This window comes from Sus scrofa, chromosome 6 (assembly GCF_000003025.6).
Source record: "Sus scrofa isolate TJ Tabasco breed Duroc chromosome 6, Sscrofa11.1, whole genome shotgun sequence".
Taxonomy (NCBI): domain Eukaryota; kingdom Metazoa; phylum Chordata; class Mammalia; order Artiodactyla; family Suidae; genus Sus; species Sus scrofa.
In genome coordinates, this window is record NC_010448.4 from 50885440 (window position 1) to 50904825 (window position 19386).

At 45.3% G+C, this 19386-nt stretch overlaps 1 protein-coding gene and 1 long non-coding RNA gene across 2 annotated transcripts in view; one reads left to right on the forward strand and one right to left on the reverse strand.

Annotated features, from left to right (window-relative positions):
* ZNF112 (zinc finger protein 112) overlaps window positions 1–19386 on the reverse strand; it is a 69083-nt gene that overhangs the window by 10549 nt on the left and 39148 nt on the right. Inside the window, 4 exon segments of the mRNA XM_021097547.1 lie at window positions 1373–1468; window positions 2335–2458; window positions 5357–5421; window positions 7585–7747. Coding sequence (XP_020953206.1) covers window positions 1373–1468; window positions 2335–2458; window positions 5357–5421; window positions 7585–7747 — 448 coding nt within the window.
* LOC110261000 lies at window positions 7806–14629 on the forward strand. The gene is made up of 3 exons (XR_002344683.1): window positions 7806–8561; window positions 12294–12453; window positions 13784–14629. It is a non-coding gene; the product is annotated as an uncharacterized LOC110261000 (long non-coding RNA).

A 19386-nucleotide genomic window follows, 5' to 3' on the forward strand; every position in this document is an offset into this window, starting at 1 on the left:
AGACATTTCTCCAAAAATAAACACATGGCCAATAAAGCACAGGAAAAGATGCTGAACATCACTAATCAGAGAAATGCAAATCAAAAATGAGATACCACCTCACACCCATTAGGATGGCTATTTTACATGAAAAGCAAACCAAAAACCAAAGCGAATGCTACAAACTGGAAGCCTTCAGCCTTCCGGGCGGGGATGGAAAATGGTACGGCCACTACACAACACAGGACAGCGGCTCCTCAAAAAATTGAGAACGAATTATTACATGACCCAGCATTTCTTCACTGGGTATATACACCAAAGAATGGAAAGCAGAGGCTTTATAACATATCTGTACACCCACATTCGCAGCAGCACAATTCACAATAGCCAAGAGGGGCACACAACCCAAATGTCCATCAAGAGACGAAGAAACTATTCTATATACATATAATGCAGTACTATTCGGCCTTAAGGAAATTCTGACACACGTTGCACCATGGGTGGTCTCAAAGATATGAACGCTAAGAGAAAGAAGCCAGACACAAAAGACAGATATTGCACCGTTCCCCTTTCATAGCGTACACGGGGAAGAGTCAAAATCCAGAGACAGCAGGCGGAGCAGTGATTACTCGGGCCTGAGGGTAAGGGGAGGAGTCGCTTAAGGGGAGAGAGTTTCATCTTGGGAGGTCAGGTTCTGGAGGTGAACAATGTTGATGGTTGTAACAAGTGAATATACGTAGTGTCGCTGAGCTGTACACTTAAAAATGGTTAAAAATGGGAGTTCCCATCATGGCTCAGCGGAAACAAATCTGACTAGGAACCGTGAGGTTTTGGGTTTGATCCCTGGCCTCGCTCAGAGGGTCAAGGATCCAGCGCTGCTGGGAGCTGTCATGTAGGTCGCAGACGTGGCTTGGACCTGGTGTTGCTGTGGCTGTGGCGTAGGCCAGTGGCTACAGCTCCGATTAGACCCCTAGCCTGGGAACCTCCATATGCCACGGGTGCGGCCCCAAAAAGACAAAAAAAAAAAAAGTTAAAATGATAAATTTTGTTACATATATTTTCCCACAATTAAAAAATATATAAATGCTAATAAGTCTGGAGACACCAGGTACTGGAGGGTGAAGGCAAGAGTGACTAGGAGGCAGGTTGGAGGTTTGAGGGGCAGCAGCCTTCCAGCCAGAGAAGAGCCGGCCCAGGTCCTCACGCAGAAGCCTAATCCTCATACTTGAGGAAGAGGTGGGGCTGGCAGAGGAAGAGGGCGGGGGAAGGAGGCTGAGGCCTGGCGAAGGGGCCCCTTAACAACCGGCTTTTCTCGCAAGAGGGTCGGGGAGGGCCTGAAGCAGAGGAGTGAGGTTATCCAGAGCACAGCAGGATAACGGGGCGAGGTGCTCACCTGCAAGCCTCCCTCTTTGGGTTTGGAGCTCCGTCCCCCAAAGCCTTTCCTCTCGCTCCAGCTGGGCTATCACATCTGGTTTGGAGGACTGATGCCCTGCGAAACGGCAAAGGTAAGAAAAAGCACCGAACGCTCCTGGTTCCAGGTCCAGGATGGAAGGCTCCGCCCCTCCCCAAAGTTTACTGAACATTTCTGATCAGACCTATGGTAAGAGAGATGTTTCATCTCATTAGAAATAAGATTAATGATTAATAATTAAGTAATACATGCAATGCTGTAAATCAACTAATGCTATAAATCAACTATACTTCCATAACATTTTTTCTTAAAAAGTTGGTAAAAAAAAAAAAAAGATTAAAAGACCCAAGTCTCTCCAAAGTCTGCTGTCATCACCTCCTCTGCCTGGGTCTGATGCACTCTGCTGCAAGCAGCTGCAGTTGTTACAATGTGCACCAGCTTTGTTAAGGGGCTCAAGCTGCTACTTTATTCTACATTGTTACAAGGACGCTGATGCCACTTGCTAAATTAATTTCATGACCCACCAATGATGGGAACCCAGAAGTTTCAAAGAGATATAATGCGAAAGGGGGGGAGCGAGTTTGGGATTAAAAAAAAGGAGGTGAAATAAGGAACCAGGTGCAGCCAAGCTCTGCTGTTCCTTCACAGTTGTTTATGAAAGACAAACACTTGCCTTGGAACGAAGACTAGAAACATCTTGCCTTTATTTTCCAAAGGGATTGGAAAACTCTGGTCTCTCAGGGGTCCTAAAACCTTGAGATCCCTGGTGACCTAGGATCCTGTGTTGTCACTGCCCTGATGCAGGTTCAATTCCTGCTTGGGGTCCTTTTGCATGCTGCAGGCTCCCCACGACCAAGAAATCCCTGGCCCCAAATGTCAGTAGTGCAGAGGTTGGGAAACTCTGCCCAAGGGGATGAAGCCAATCACAGGGCGCCCATCCTCACCCACTGAGAGAAGGTTCTGGAAGTTCTCCAGCATCACGTCCCGGTACAGCTTCCTCTGGGCAAGGTCCAGCAGCCCCAGCTCCTCCTCCGTAAAGACCACACACACATCCGTGAAGGTCACTGCCTGCTAGGACAGCAAACACATGTAGCCTCAATCTGCCAACCGAGCGCCCCTGGGGTGGGGGCAGCCCTGAGAAGGTGAAGGAGACATGCGGGCAAATGTTTCAGGTTTAAGCGGCCTGAACAACTCTCTCTCTTTTTCTTTTTTTTTTTTAAGGCGATTGTCTCTGCTTCCTCTTCCACCATCACACCAGAGATGCTGGGTGGGATGGAGGAAGGAATGAAAAGATAAACTTTAAAAGTCTTCTGTACATGCAAACTGGTCCTTTATGTAGCTGCGTCTCTAGAACTGTCATTGTTACACGACGGCATACACACGTTTAAAATTCCAAAGTACCAAATTTTGTAAGAAATTTTACCCAAGTCAAATTTTGACCCAAGTCCCACAGTATTCAACAGTGCCCATGTCCTCCTCTCACTGGGCAAGTACCACTCTGTGTCAATGCTTGCCAACCTAACCAGCCTTCAGTTCCTCTGCGGGCAGGTAAGGACTTTGTTCGGTCTCAGGGACGTGCTCTATCTGTCAATGGCAGGAGTATTCATTCACTGTCAGAGTTAAGAGGAAAGGCTTTGGAGACTGACTGTCTCGGTCCACACCCGAAGGCTCCATCCATTACTAGCTGTGGGACCTTGGACACGTCACCTGGCTTCTCAATACCTCGATTTCCCCATCTGTACAAGAGCACATCTCCCAGGGTACTAGAGGGGATTACATGAGCGTATGCCAGGATTTAGGACGGTACCTGAGACATACTAAGTACACGATACACGTCAGCCAGCACTGTTACCGTCAGCATTATTCACGGCTGCATGCTATTTCAACAAAGTGAAAATAGATTTTAACCATTCCCAGTAATTCACTAACAAGATTTTAAACTTAATAATGCTGCCAAAAAACAAATTTTTTTTCACATAGACCTCAGCCAACTGTCTGGTAATTTCCTGAGGACAAGTTCCACGAAGTGGCAACGGCACTGTCAAGACATATGCACCTTTGCTAGTAAAACGGCAATTTTCCCAATTAACTTTTCCCATAACAGAGCAGAAGTGGTCCAATTCTCCATACTCTGGTCCAAATTGGACATTAACTCACTCCTTAAGTCTTGGGTAAGTTGGGAGTTTCATCGTGCTCAGTGGTAACGAACCCGACCTAGCATCCATGAGGATGCGGGTTCGATCCCTGGCATCAACCAGTGCATTAAGGATCTGACATTGCCATGAGCTGGTGCAGACCAGCAGCTGCAGTTCTGACTTGACCCCTAGCCTGGGAATTTCCATATGCTGTGGGTGTGACCCTAAAAAGCAAAACAAAAACAAAAACAAAAAAACCCCCAAATCTTGGGTAAGTTGGTGATTAAAAAATGGTTTTAAAATTTTCCATTTAATTTCATCAAAACAGCTCTTTTGATATTTTTCCCCATGTAGTGCCTGTTCATGTCCTTTGCTTATGATTCTATTAAGGTATCTTATGCATCAGTAAGAGTCTTACAAAGAAGATTAAGCTTTTTCTAGCAGGCATAAATTCCCACCCTCACCCCCTACTCCTGTTTCCTAGTTTCTCATGACTTTGAATGTGGTGTTCTCCTTTATGAAAATTAAAATTATTTCTCGGATTCTCGTTGTGGCTCAGCGGTAATGAACCCAATTAGTATCCATGAGGATGAAAGTTCGATCCCTGGCCTTGCTCTGTGGGTTAAGGATCCGGTGTTTCTGTGAGCTGTGGTGTAGGGTTGCAGATGAGGCTGGGATCCAGTGTTGCTGTGGCTGTGGTGTAGGCCAGTGGCTACAGCTCAGATTCGACCCCTAGCCCAGGAACTTTCATATGCCTCGGGTGTGGCCCTAAAAAGACAGAATAATAACATAAAATAATTTCTGTAAAGACTTTGCTCATCTCTGCAATTGTTTTGGCTGAAGTCCTGGGCCTCTATGCATTTAATAACTTGTTGACACATCTGGCAAAGAAGAGACAGGCACTAAGAAAAGGAGCCAGGGGAGGGGCAGAGTTATTTTTGGAGTCCTCCACCCACCAGCCAAGCCAGCCAGACACACAATGGGGCCTCGGGGCCCCAAATGGAGTAGCCTCTTGGTCTGGATCTCTCCACTTATCCTCACTGGACACTTGAAAGTCCTGGCTCAGGCAGTGGAAACTTTCCTGTCAGCTGGGGACGGAGAGGATTTTAACAGGTATCTGAACGCTCACAAATCTGTTCATGTTAAAATGCAGATAAGACCATCTGTGTCCTTACACAGCTGCTCCATGGGATAAATGCCAGGCAAGTCCCTACTGCTACTAGACTTTTCAGACTCTTTAAAATATACTAACACGAGGAGTTCCCGCTATAGTGGCCCAGGTTCTATCCCTAGCCCAGCACAGCTGCCTATGAAGCTCCCCAGTCAGGGATTGAATCCAACCCGGATCTGCAACCTATGCCACAACCGAAGCAACATCGAATCCTTAATCCACTGTGCTAGGCTAAGGATTGAACTGCTGCCTCCACAGAGACAAGCTGGACCATTAAGCCACCATGCCAGAGTGGGAACTCCAAAAATACCTATTAATTTTGAATGGATAAACAACAAGGTCCTATTATATAGCACAGGGAACTACATTCAGTATCCTATGATAAATCATAATGGAAACGGATATGAAAAATAATATATGCATGTATAACTGAATCACAGCAGAAATGAACACAACACTGTAAATCAACTATACTTTAATAAATTTTTTTAAAAAATCTATTAATTTTCACACCGTTATTTGGCAATAAAAAGCAAGGGCTTGCCACACAACAGTTCAAGTACCTTTGGTCCCCTTTTAACCTTCCTGAACAGAAAAATGTGTTCAGTCTTTGTGGGAGGAGATGTCATTTTAAGAAACAGAAAAGCAAGCCCGACTTACCTGGAACTTGGTCATTGTCCCCCCCTCTTCCTTCCGGGGAACGGCAGAGTTCTGGGAAGGCAAAACTGGGGAAGGGAAAGAAAGCCACCATAAGAGAGGGGCCGGGAATGCTGCCTGTCAACATGGGACTTCATGTGACCAGGAAGAGGGGGCCCTCTCTCTAGGCAAGCTCAGTGACGACATAACCCAGTGAGAACAGGGGCTGGATTCCAGCTTCCCCTGGGCCCCTTTGACAGCTGCCTTAGTGCATGAACAATTAGTCAAGAGCCCTGGAGCTCCTACTGTGGCGCAATGGGTTCAGCAGCATCTTGGAAGCCCCTGGGACGCGGGTTTGATCCCCAGTCCAGCACAGTAAGTCAGGGATCTGGCATTGCCCCAGCTGCGGCTTAAGTCGAGACTGTGGTTCACATCTGATCCCTGGCCCATATGCCATGGGGAGGGGGCTAAAAATGACAAAACAACAACAACAACAACAACAAACACTTCTAACCCAAGTGCTTCTCATAGCTCCCAGATTATTCCTGAGGCTGGTTATCAGAAGAAATGAGAGGCAGACAGGCAGTACAACTTGATGAGGCCCAAATTCTAGACTTTCTAATTATTACTCCTACTTACTAGTAGCATAAATCTTGAACAAGTTATTACTGCTATTATTAACATTATTATTCTGGCATGCAGAAGTTCCCGGGCCTCGCACCACAGCAGTGACCCAAGCTGCTGCAGTGACAGTGCCAGATCCTTAACTTGCTCGGCCACAAGAGAACTCCTTGAGCAAGTTATCCATCTCTCTGGGCCTCACACCTGTCACCTGCAAATGGGCCTAATGGTGCCAGTATTCCCTGCTTCCTGCAGCTTCAGACAAGGAGATGCTCTTCTGATTCCTAAGACTGCCTCTGCGAATAGGTTTTACAGAAAACAAATCTTAAGAAACACACAATTCAAGAAAGATAATTGTTCTGTCCCCTGAGTTACCCTTACCCTCAGGCAAAAAGTCTAATTCCGACTGGTGGTCTCACAGGTCATTTGTGCTGTCATTAATGAAAGTTATGGAGTTCTCGTCATGGCTCAGTGGTTAACAAATCCGACTAGGAACCATGAGGTTGCAGGTTCGATCCCTGGCCTTGCTCAGTGTGTTGGGGACCCGGCGTTGCCATGAGCTGGGGTGTAGGCTGCAGATGTGGCTTGGATCTGGCATTGCTGTGGCTCTGGCATAGGCTGGTGGCTACAGCTCCAATTGGACCCCCTAGCCTGGGAACCTCCAAATGCCATGGGAGCGACCCTAGAAATGGCAAAAAAAAAAAAAAAAAAAAAGTTAAATGGCCATGGACTTTTTTCTTTTAATAGGTATAACTGCGTGCATGTGTTCTGAAGCTGAAGGAGCACAACAAAGTTTTTTTCGCCCCTATGCACGAAGGTAAACAATGACTAATAAAAAGTTAAGACTGGAGTTCCCCTCCTGTTGCAGCAGAAACAATCCAACTAGGAACCATGAGGTTGCAGGTTCAATTCCTGGCCTTGATCAGTGGGTTAAGGTTCCGGCATTGCCGTGAGCTGTGGTGTAGGTCACAGACTCAACTTGGATCTGGCATTGCTGCGGCAGTGGCTCTGGCGTAGGCCAGCAGCTACAGCTCTGATTAGACCCCTAGCCTGGGAACCTCCATATGCTGTGGGCACGGCCCTAAAAATTAAAAAAAAAAAAAAAAAAAAAAAAAGTTAAGACTAAGAAATGGATTGCATTTAAATGAACAACACCGACATGGGATTTTTGTTTGTTTCGGGGTTTTTTGTTTTTTTTCCAGGCCTCATTACACTGCAGGCACTCTGCAAAGCTGTGATCGAAATCATCTCTGCCTGGGATAAACCACAGAGAACTTCTCCCAGGATCTAGCTGAAGGTAACTGTCCTTCCTAAACAAGCATCTAGAAAGAGTCCAGGAATCCAGGAACAGCCACACATCAGTCATCTGGGAAGGGACAGTGGACTGGAGCTGGACCTCCGACCCGCATGCCGGCTCACAGGACCTTTCCAACAACAGGACGCCTGAATGTTATAACGGAATTCGTGGTAATACCCAACGTTCTACCATACACTAGGCACTGTTTTTAAGCTTTTCAAATACAATCTCACTTAATTCTCAAAAGAGCACTATTGGAAAAGAACTAATCTGAGGAAACAGAGAGAGATTAAGTAACCTGCCCAACAACTGGCCGCAAGAAAAGAGAGTCAACTGGTAAGTTCGGGGAGGCTGGGGGAGCGGACAGCGCCGAGACCCTCAAACTCGATACAGGACGCGAGCCCACCCCCGACGCCGGAGGTCCGCCGCGAGGATGCACACCGGGGTCGCTGCCCCCGCCTTCCCTGCCCCAGGAGCGAGGACTGGGTCTCCACTAGCTCCACGCAGAGGCCGAGAAGACAAGGAGGGCTCACAGGGACACGGGGTTAACTCACCTCACTGGGAGTAATCTCGGCGCTGACCTCGCCTTCCCGGAGCGGAAGTGCCTCCGGCTACACACAGCTCCCGGACTACATTTCCCAGAATCTCCAAGCGGAAGCGCCTCGGATTCCACGCATCACCTGGACTACATTTCCCAGAATGAAGTTCGGGTGACCGCACTTCCCACCAGCTGTCTTGGTTTTGGCAGAAGAGCCGATTCGGATTTAGAGTCAGTTCTCCGGTGCTGAAACTGTCAGAATTTCTTTTCGTTTTATTCATTTCCTAAAGTCACGAGAAAATAATGTAAGCAGGCAGTTTTCCGGGTTAAAAGTAGCTACAAATTTTTTAAATTCGCTGTATAAGAGAGAAAAGTGAGGCTTGCACTACGAAAATAAAAACCCAACATTTTTAGCAGAGGCAAAGGGTAAACAAAAATGGGAAACGTAAAAGTGACCTAGGCTGAGCTGCTTAACACAGAATTTAACGCTGGCTTTCAAACTTGTTTCCAAAGCCGGTTTTCCAAATATCAGCGATGAAAACTGTTAGACAAAAACGCAGTTTATTGCCTACTGCTGTAAGGGAAAACGCCACCTCTGCCGAGCTTCAAGCACCTTGACAAAGTGTCGGCGGAGACAGGAAGACGACGTTGGGACTGACTGAGATTTAGAAGTTTGGCTTAAGGCGGGTTTTTAAATGCAAAAGGCTTGATTGGGATTGCGTGACGGTTTTGACGTTGCTGGGCAGGATTGGTGGAACAGCAAGGATTTACAGGTGAGGTACCTACAGGTGCAAACTGTAGATACTTTAAGGAGATGGAAGACCTGATGGGTGCCTGTGAAAGTTCCATCTAATAAACAATCAATTTGCTTGAGTAGGAATCTCCTGGAGTAGTTAAAGTATGCTAATAATATGTAATAATACCGTGTTAAGGTACACAGTAAATCGTGGGAGGGAAGGTAGGTCAGTAGGAAGCCTTGAATTTCTGTGTCCAAGCTGTCCAAGCTGTGTGTCTTGGGGAAAGGGGAGGGACTGGAATAGTGTTTTGACTCCTTTGCTCCCTTTACTCGGCAAGGCACCAAAGGGCTCTTGACAGTGTTTTTGTAGAAAGAGTTGTTCCTTCCAATATTCCCAAGAACTTGCAAAAAGGCTATATATACACATTGATTGGCCAATAAAAGATAAATATCTTGAATTTCATTTAAAAAATGGTTGTCTAGGCAAAGGAAAGCAGCTCCACTGAAGGAAATTTAAGAAAAAAAATACATATATATTTTTGTCTTTTTGCCTTTTCTAGGACTACTCCTGCGGCATATGGAGGTTCTCAGACTAGGGGTCTAATCGGATCTGTAGCCACTGGTCTACACCACAGCCACAGCAACTCGGGATCCGGGCCGCATCTGCGACCTACTCCACAGCTCAGGGCAACGCCAGATCCTTAACCCACTGAGCAAGGCCAGGGATCGAACCCAAAACCTCATGGTCCCTAGTCGGATTCTTTAACCACTGAGCCACGACGGGAAATCCCAAATTTAAGAAAATATTGTGGGAGTTCCCGTCGTGGCGCAGTGGTTAACGAATCTGACTAGGAACCATGAGGTTGCGGGTTCAATCCCTGGCCTTGCTCAGTGGATTAACGATCCGGCGTTGCTGTGAGCTGTGGTGTAGGTTGCAGACGTGGCTCGGATCCCGCGTTGCTGTGGCTCTGGCGTAGGCGGGCGGCTACAGCTCCGATTGGACCCCTAGCCTGGGAACCTCCATATGCCGCGGGAGCAGCCCAAAGAAATAGCAAGACAAAAAAAAAAAAAAAAAGAAAAGAAAATATTGTGGTGTGCGCATACATAAAAATCCTGAATTGCTTTTGAATTCAAGTTTGGCTTCAGATATTTCATTATATACTTCTATGCCGCTCCTGACATAAATAAAATAAAGTGTCTTGTGACTGAATAAGCCAAGTGAACCAGGAGGCCATGATTCTTCTCCTAGGCAGGGGATTATATTTTGTAGCTTTTTAGTATGAAAGTTTTCAAAAACAGACAAAAGTAGAATAGTGAAATGGGCCCCGTATACTTATATCCCAAATTCAATTTAACACTAATTTTAACCATTTAACTCATCTATCGCTGTTTTTTTTCTTTTGGTTACCGTAGACTTTTCAAAGAAATCTGACATCATATCTTTCACCCCTAAATGTTAAGTATTTAAGAAATAAAAATAGTCTTTCAAAACCACAATACCATCATCACATCAAATAAAATACCACTAATTCCTTAATATTTCCTAATGCCCGATCCCTATTTAAATCTTCCTCAAAAATCCTTCATAACTAGTTTGTTCAAATTAATGGCCACAGAGTTCATTTATTTTATTTGTTCATTGACTCGGGTGTGTTAATCCTTGACTATTATCTGACCACTTATTTTTACAGACCTTTGACCTGTTGAGGAGTCAGGACTGTTTTCATAATGCTCCACACTCGGAATTTCTCTGTTTATTTTTCATATCATTAAATAATTTCTTCTATTTTGTGTGTTTTCTATAAAGTAAAATTTAAATCTAAAGGCTTGATTTTTTTTTTTTTTGGCCTTTTCTAGGCCCACTCCCATGGCACATGGAGGTTCCCAGGCTAGGGGTCCAATCGGAGTTGTAGCCGCTGGCCTACACCAGAGCCACAGCAACTCGGGATCCAAGCCGTGTCTGTGACCTACACCACAGCTCACGGCAACGCCGGATCCTTAACCCACTGAGCAAGGACAGGGATCGAGCCCTCGACCTCATGGTTCCTAGTCAGATTCGTTAACCACTGAGCCACGATGGGAACTCCTAAAGGCTTGATTAAAGTTCATCTCTTTTGACAAAAAGACTGCTTCAGAGGTGGAACTGGAAAGATGTGAACAAAAACCAACAGAAGCCAAAAAAATCGTGGGCAAAGCACTTCTGAATAGGAAAAAAACAAAACAATAAATATGTGGAAAAACAAATCAAAACAACCAGTCTTTAAAGAAAGAACCATTTTAAGGAATCGGGTTAAAGGATTTTGCCAAAAAATAAAATATCTTGCCAAAAAGTAACCCAGTGGCACAGTGGGTTAAGAATCTGACTTCAGTGGCTTGAGTCACTGTGAAGATGAAGGCTTGATCCCCAGCTGGGTGCAGTGGGTTAAAGGAACGGGCATTGCTGTCAGCTGTGGCATAGGTTGCAGTTGTGGCTTGGAGTCAATCGCTAGCCCAGGAAGTGGGGTGGCCATAAAATTTTTTTAAAACGGGGAGTTCCCCTCCTGGCTCAGAAGTTAATGAACCTGACTAGGATCCCTTAGGATTCGAGTTCCATCCCTGGCTTCCCTCAGAGGGTGAAGGATCTGGCTTTGTCGTGAGCTGTGGTGTAGGTCGCAGAAGCAGCTCAGATCCGGCATTGCTGTGGTGAAGGCTGGCACCTGTAGCTCTGACTTGACCCCTAGCCTGGGAACCTCCATTTGCCACAGGTGTGGCCCTAAAAATCAAGCAATAAATAAATAAATAAATAAAATATAAAAAGAGTAACACAGCAGAACCCTATAGCGCCTTTTTGGAACAGACACCCCCCCACACCCCCATGTCCTTTGCCCGGCTCTTTGTCCATAAAACAACTTTTGCTTCCTAGGCCTTCCCAAATTCCAAAGAGTAAATTTAATCAGAGAAGTGAGAAAATATAGAGAGAAAGGAAGACAGTTGAGCAAGACAAAATAATAATAGTTTAGCCACTGAACAAAGTCCAAGACCTTTAGTTCCTCCTTAAGGGCTACAGACATGAGTCTGAGCCACATCCTTGGCGAAGCTTTCAGATACTGAAACCCCCACCAGGTGGAAAAAAACTGTCTGCTGCCCACAAGCATGTAGACCCCAAACCAGGTGGAACCAGAAAGGTGATGATGTCACCTCCTGATTACCCCACCCAGAATCACTCAGAAGGCTGTCCGCGAGCTGATCCCACACCCCACAAAGCCCCTCCTTCACCCAGTCTTTAAAAATCTTTCCCCAAAAGCCATCAGGTCTCTTAAACACTTGCTACCTGGACTCCTTGCTTGGTCATCTGCAGTAAACGCTACACTTTCCTTCACCACGACCTGGTGTTAGGAGATTGGCTTTACTATGTGGGCAAGCGGACCCAAGTTTGATTCCATAAGAGTAATAATTCTTTTGTAGTTTTGCATATTAAACAGGATTAACCTCAAAATAGGAAAGATACTTTTCAGATCAAGATGACTGCCAAATTAAAAAATATAATGGAGGCTTTCCATCTGACCAGTGGCAAAACAGGTAATTCCCATTAACTAGACACAGGTGTACTCACATGTATAAAGTCCATCAGCAAGCGGACAATGTGGGGAGAATGAATTAGCGGTCCGAAATTCGGGAGAACAGGGAAATCTAGAGAGGAGAGCCAGTTACTGGAGCCCCTGCAGTGACAGTGCTGGATCCTTACACTGCACCACAAGAGAACGCCTCTCTGTCTCTGTGTCTGTTTCAGAAGCACCAGAGATGTTTTGAAGCTGTGCTTTAAGATATAGGCAGTGATCAATCGCCCTGAACCAGCTGACCTGACCACAGGAATGTGCCTGCACAGATGAGACGTGGAGGTGTCCCAGAGTTCCCTTTGCTTCATTACCACGCTAAGACTGCCACCCAAGGTGGGCAACTTGTATTCTGCCAGGCACAACTCCTGCTATTTGTAGAGAAGCACAGAAGACTGCACATGCACCAGCTGCCCCTGGCTGCCTATTTCCTAGAGCCCTAAGGACCTGCCTGCCTCTAACTCTTAAAGTTCCCTTACCCCCCTCCCTGTGGGGAGAAGGTGCTTTTAGAGCATGATGCCCCCTTGGCCATTCCCTGATCAATGAATCGAGTTTCTTCTCTGGTATACTGAACCTGGTTTTGAACCCGCACAACTCAGACTGGGACTTGAACCCACTTGTGGGGCTTCAAGGCCTCTCCAAGGAGATAAAACTCAAAAAGCCTCTGGCCAGGATAAGAATTACCAGACCCTTATCATCCCACCTGTTTCATAATTGTTACAAAATTCCTGAGTCCCCACTCCCCCTGCCACCCCTGCCTCAGCAACCAGGAGTACTCCTTCCTAAGCCCCTACTAGGACAGGTACATGGCCCACTCCTCACCCTGACACTATAGCAGCCCTACATACCGCCAACCAACCAGCAAGAGTACTGGATGACCCCATCTTTCCCAACCAATCATCAGGTCAACAGGTGTATGGTAAGACATCTCTTCTCTCGCTTCTGTCTTCGGGCTACAAAAACAGACAAGACCAGGAGTTCCCGTTGTGGTGCAGGGAAACAAATCTGATTAGGAACCATGAGGTTGCAGGTTCAATCCTCGGCCTCGCTCAGTGGGTTGAGGATCCAGTGTTGCCATGAGCTGCGGTGTAGGCCACAGACACACCTCGGATCCTGAGTTGCTGTGGCTGTGGTGTAGGTCAGCAGCTGTAGCTCTGATTTGACCCCTAGCCTGGAAACCTCCCTATGCTGCAGGGTGTGGCAAAAAAACAAAACAAACAAACAAACAGACATGACCAGGCACACCAGGTACTCAATCAGGCACACCAGGCCCTCAGGGTCGGGATCAGCGCTCCCTGATCAGCAGGAAGCTGGCCCCCTGTGTTAACAGCATTTCTTTCTTGCCTCAATAAACTTGCCTCTTCTTCACCCTGCTCTGAGTCTGGAAAATTCTTTTTTCCAACCCGTGCGTGGACCACAGCACCACGGTGGGTTTTTTGGGCCACCACAGTGACAACGCTGGATCCTTAACCTGCTGCACCACAGGAGGACACAAAGATTACTTTAATAAAAGGAAACTAGTTATCTCAAGGTAAGGAATTTAGCACTTTTCTATGGATGGGGAGATGCAAGGTCTAGGCTCACTGAAATCATTCCTTTGATTCCTTTGTAATCATTCTGCTTTCTGGGGCCAGAATCCTATTTTTTTTTTTTTTTTCTTCTCTAGGTCCTGAGTTGCCTCGGGCCTCATGGTTGGGAGAGGCTTTGGTCTGAGGGCTACTGGACGGCAGGTGCTTGTTTCCTTCCTGAGTTCCCTCAGGCCTCACCAGCTCACCCTAGGAGTTGACCACAATCGCTGATGACTGCGGCAACTTTTTTTTGTTTGAGGATTGGCAGGCAATATTATTTCTTAGGACCAAGGTGACCTCTGATTATGTGCTTATTCCAACTACTCCCGCATCATCTGGAAGCAGCAACCCCTGCAAAACCTGCTGGTGCCAAATGGAAATCTTCATATATCCAATTATTTTAGTATATCACCAATAAGCACACTTTTAGTCATTTGGAGCCTGCTTATTTTGTATACTCTGCAAAATTGCATCCAACATCTGCTAGCAACCCTGGAGATAGACCCTAAACATCCACTGCCTTTCAGAGTCCTGTGACCCCAAGACTCCACCCTGTACTGCCCAGTGACACCACTTAGACCCATAAGCCCCCTCTCCAATCCCCACCTTCCCATGGGCGCTCCTTTGCCCTCTCCTTCTCTCCTCAACGGCGGTGGCCACACACCGCAGTCTCTGGAAGGTCACAGATGCTTCCTGTCAAAGCACCACCCCAATGAACCTCATTGGGTGCTGCTGCCACATCCTGGTTATTATTGTTTTCCTTGATCAGCCCCAAAATCTTCCCACTCCAAGAACAAAGGCCCGGGAGAGAACAGGAGATAAGACCAAACTGGATCATGAATTGTGGTATCATTGGTCTTCTGCATTTTGACTGTTTACTTGAATTAGTTTTTTTGTTTGTTTTGGGGGGCTTTTTTTTTTCTTTTTAGGGTCACACTCCTAGCATATGGAAGTTCCCAGGCTAGGGGTCAAATCGGAGCTGTAGCTGCCAGCATATATCACAGCCAGAGCAATGCCAGATCCAAGCGTCGTCTGCGACCCACATGACAGTTCACAGCAATGTGGGGTCCTTAACCCAATGAGGGGGGCCAAGGGCTGAATCCGAGTCGTCATGAATACTAGTCAGGTTTGTTACTGCTGAGTCACAACTGTAAAAATGGTGACAGGTACACTTAAGAAAGCACCTGAGGAAGTTCCCATTGCGGTGGAGCTGAAGTGAATCTGACTAGCATCCATGAGGATGTGGGTTTGATCCCTGGCCTCACTTAGCGGGTCAGGGATCTGGCATTGCCATGAGCTGTGGTGTAGGTCGCAGACATGGCACAGATCCCCTGTTGTTGTGGCCTTGGTGTAGGCTGAGAGCCGTAGCTCCGATTCAGTCCCTAGCCTGGGAACTTCCATATGCCACAGGTGCGGCCCTAAAAAAAGCAAAGCAAAAAAAAAAAAAAAAAAAGAATGCACTTGAGCAGGAGCTGCCTGGTTAGGATTCCACACTTTCACTGCAGCAGTCTGCATTCAATCCCTCGTCTGGGGAACTCGGATCCCACATCAAGCTGCTGTATACCACAGGCAAAAAAATAAAAATGTATTTGATCAAAGAGGAAAAATCATTAACTTACTGCATATCAATCCTTGAACACATGTCCTTGTAACGTCTTTGATAAAATGCTAACTTACTGCTGATCCAATGGCTGTCCCAAGAAAAGGCAGTAGTGGCTGGTTTTGGATTTACCGGATAAACAAGGTATTTCTTCCCCAGAGAACACCCCTTTTTTGAAAGAACAACTGACAAAGCATGGTTGCTCAGATCTAGGTATTTGTAAGAACTTTCAGAAATGAGCCTGTCACTTCAAAGAAAATTACTGGCAGCATCTATTGCCCATGACAAAAATTTATGCTTTCAAGAAAGTATCAGAATTTTGGAAAATTTGTATCACTGAGAGCTTGACCGGTTCCCAGTGCTTAAAGATTTAAGGTCTTTAAAACAGAACATTTTTTTTTTTTTTGCAACTCCCATGGCATGCAGAAATTCCTGAGCCAGGGATGGAACCCAAGCCACAGCAGCGACCCAAGCCCCTGTGGTGACAATGCTGGATCCTTAACCCACTGCACCACAGGGGAACTCTGAGACAGACCATTTTTGAGGAGATGGGTGGTGGGCCTGATGAATGTCATTTTTAAAAATATTGTGAAATCAAACTTGTCAATATGTGAAAGGTCTGAAAACTTGGCCATAAATATTTTCTAAATGAACAATGCATAATTTCACAAAACCCTGAATGGATAAAAGACTCAAAGTACAGGACAGACCCAAGTATTTTCATGTAACAGAGTACAAAAAAGTACTCTGATGTGGTTTCAGATTCTACATTGCAATAACCCTAAGAAATTATTTCCTGTTGAACCTGGGAACAGTTTCAAAGGAGAATGTTATCTGTAAAGTCTAATAATTCTTTCCTTTCTAACTATAACTATGGGAGGCTGGATTTTCTCCATTACTTCAGCCAAAACCATCACACGATAAAGCAGAAGATGTAAGTATCTAGCTAATTTTCTTAAGAAAATTCAAGAATTAAAAGATTGGCAAAAATATAAAACATTGCTACTCTTCTCATTAAATTTCTTTTTGGGGAGTTCCGTCGTGGTGCAGCAGTTAACGAATCTGACTAGGAAATATGAGGTTGCGGGTTTGATCCCTGGCCTTGCTCAGTGGGTTAAGGATCTGGCATTGCTGTGAGCTGTGGTGTAGGTTGCAGATGCGGCTGGGATCCTGCATTGCTGTGGCTAGAAAAGGCAAAAAGACAAAAAATAAATAAATTTCTTTTTGGACGTACAGTTTTCTCATAAAGCTAGTTGTTAGAGGTTTATTTTCTAAAAATAGGTTAATAAACGTTTTAAAGTAATTTTTTAAAGTATTACTATTGTTTAATAGTAAATACACTTTTCATAGTGCCACCCTAAATGTAATTTGTATAAAGCCCTTAAACTGGAAATTAACAACTAAGGCTTAATTACTGGCATCGCTCACAACCAGATAAATACACATCCTACATATTCTCCGATTTATGTGAATATCTTTACAGAAAAAGAATGTTAATACCTACTCACGGCAGGGCCTGCACCAGGAGTTACAGGATCACTCACTCCCTCCACTTTGGTGAAGTCCTTTTTGTGAAGTCAGGGCTGGGAAGGGAAAGAAGGCTGTGAAATATCACCATTGCCCAAATAAATCACAGGGGACGTTCCAACGCTATTAGGAAGATACTATTATCAACCTATTTTACAGATGAACAAATAGAAGCACAGAGAGACTAAGTAACTTGCCCAATTTTATACTGCCAGGAAGTGGCTGACAGGTGGGGGAATCGAGTTGAGGGAGCCGAGTGCTGGAAAGACTGCAACCATGGCCTGTGCCCAACTCAGGGAAATAAACTCTCCAAACTCCAGACGACTCGCCAGAGTGAGCTAAACCAGCCATCCTTACACCTCAAACATCCATTTTCCCCCTTAAACCAACAACGGGTTGTTGCTTCAAGAGCAGGTCGAAGAAATTCGGCAGGGTTGCGGGATGCAAAACTGACAACCGGGTCATAACCACGTCCACCTGTGCCGGAGGTGCCTACAGCTACCGGGAGCACTGGATCAGCATTTCTCAGGCCCTTTGGGAACGGAAGTACCTGAGACTACACGGAGTCCCTGGACTACACTTCCCAGAATGCCCCAGGAGGACAACATGCACAGCCCCGCCCCTCGAAGCGGAAGTGCGTGCGGGTACTTGGAGCTCTTGAGTCTTGCTTCCCAGAATGGCGAAGGAGAGCGCTGTCCACGGTCCTGCTTGCCTGGGGCAAAAGTGCTTGCAGCCGTGGGGAGAGCCTGGACACCACTTACAGTTGCCTTAGGAGTCCAATGATTACAGCCTCATCTTCCAGAGCGGAAATGTGGATTACTATTCTGAGTACCTCATTAAATTTCCCAGGAAACTCGAGGGGAAAATATTTCACAGACAAGTCTTTCTGGAGCACAAATGTCTCCAAAAAAAACCAGAGCTCTGGTTAACTGAGTGCCACTGACGCGTTTGCCTGGCCAGAAGTGTCTTCTTCTAGATTCTGAATCTTCTAGACTGGTTTCCAGAGGGGTAGCCTGGTAGTACTTCTGGCTAAGTGACTTTTGGTGTTATGAATAATTGGGTTCAGTTTGGATGAATTCTGTGCTGCTGATTGAGACCAGTCTTCTCTTTTCTTTCTTCTTCTTTTATTATTTTTTAAATTTTATGGCCACACCTATGGCATATGGAAATTCCTGGGCCAGGGACTGAATCCCAGCGACAGATGCAACGTATGCTGTGGCAACACCAGATCTTTTAACTCACCGCACTGGGCTAAGGATTGAACCTGCATCTCCGCAGTGACCCAAGACACTGCAGCTGGATTCTGTGCCATGGCAGGAACTCCTGTCTTTCCTTTTCTTTTTCTCACTTGTCCCTCCTTTCTTATATAACTATACTAGTAAGTGGTCGTCAAGGAAACATCTTATATAGGAGAGAAAAAATGAAGCTTGAAGTACAGAAAGAAAAAAAAAAAAACGCTTCATAGTGTGGGAGCGATATGTGGGTTAAAAGTGGAGATCTTGAAAGAGGATTGACCTGAACTGCACTGGACAAAAAAATTAAGGAACACAAGATCTCAGTGTTACCTTGACTGAATTGCCTTTGTTCAGCGTGTACCTGGATGCATCTAGAACTCTTAACATGTTAACTGCCGTGATCTATTGATTCCAAAGTACCAAGAAATCGCAAAAAGGCAAGTGTTCATCACATCATAATACAGAAGCATCAAAAACTTCCAGTATTGACAATAAGGTCCTATAGTATAGCACAGGGAACTATATCCTCAGTTTTAAATGCTCACTTTAAAAGTGAATGGGGGAGTTCCTGTGGTGGCTCATTGGTAACAAACCTAACTAATATCCGTGAGGACACAGATTTGATCCCTGGCCTTGATTAGTGGATTAAGGGTCTAGCATTGCCATGAGCTGTAGTATAGGTCACAGATACAGCTCAGATCTGGAGTTGCTGTGACTGTGGTGTAGGCCGGAACAGCTCCGATTTGACCCCTAGCCTGGGACCTTCCCTATGCCATGGGTGTGGCCCTAAAAAGACCAAAAAAAGATTAAAATAATAATAATAATAATAGTAATAATAATAAAGTGGATGGAGGTTGCACTGGCAGGGAATTGCAGTAAACACTGCAATACTGAAAGGGCTAAATCCTATATAAAATGTTGAGAATGTTTCTTCTTTGAGTTGATCTTTAGATATCACATCACCTACTACCAACCTGCTATTTTCACAGTAAATCCAATAATTAGTAACATGCCTTATTATTCCACTAGCCAATTAAAATCAGAGAGGCTATGATTTATCCTGTGAGATATGGGCTCAAGTCTAGAAAAACTGTGGAAGAGCAGAAATTACCACCATCAAAAAAAAAAAAAATGCCTACCAACAAAACCCAGAAAGGTTGTCCTGTCTACTTTTCTCCTTGGCAAGAACAAAATATTCTATTACCAAAACTTTAAGAAACAACACTGGAGAAAAAAGTTAAGTGTGCATATTCATCTTCCAGATTAAACATTATTAATATGTTGATCTGGTTGTCTCATGTTTTCTTTTTTTTATTACTGAAATGAAGGTCAAATCCAT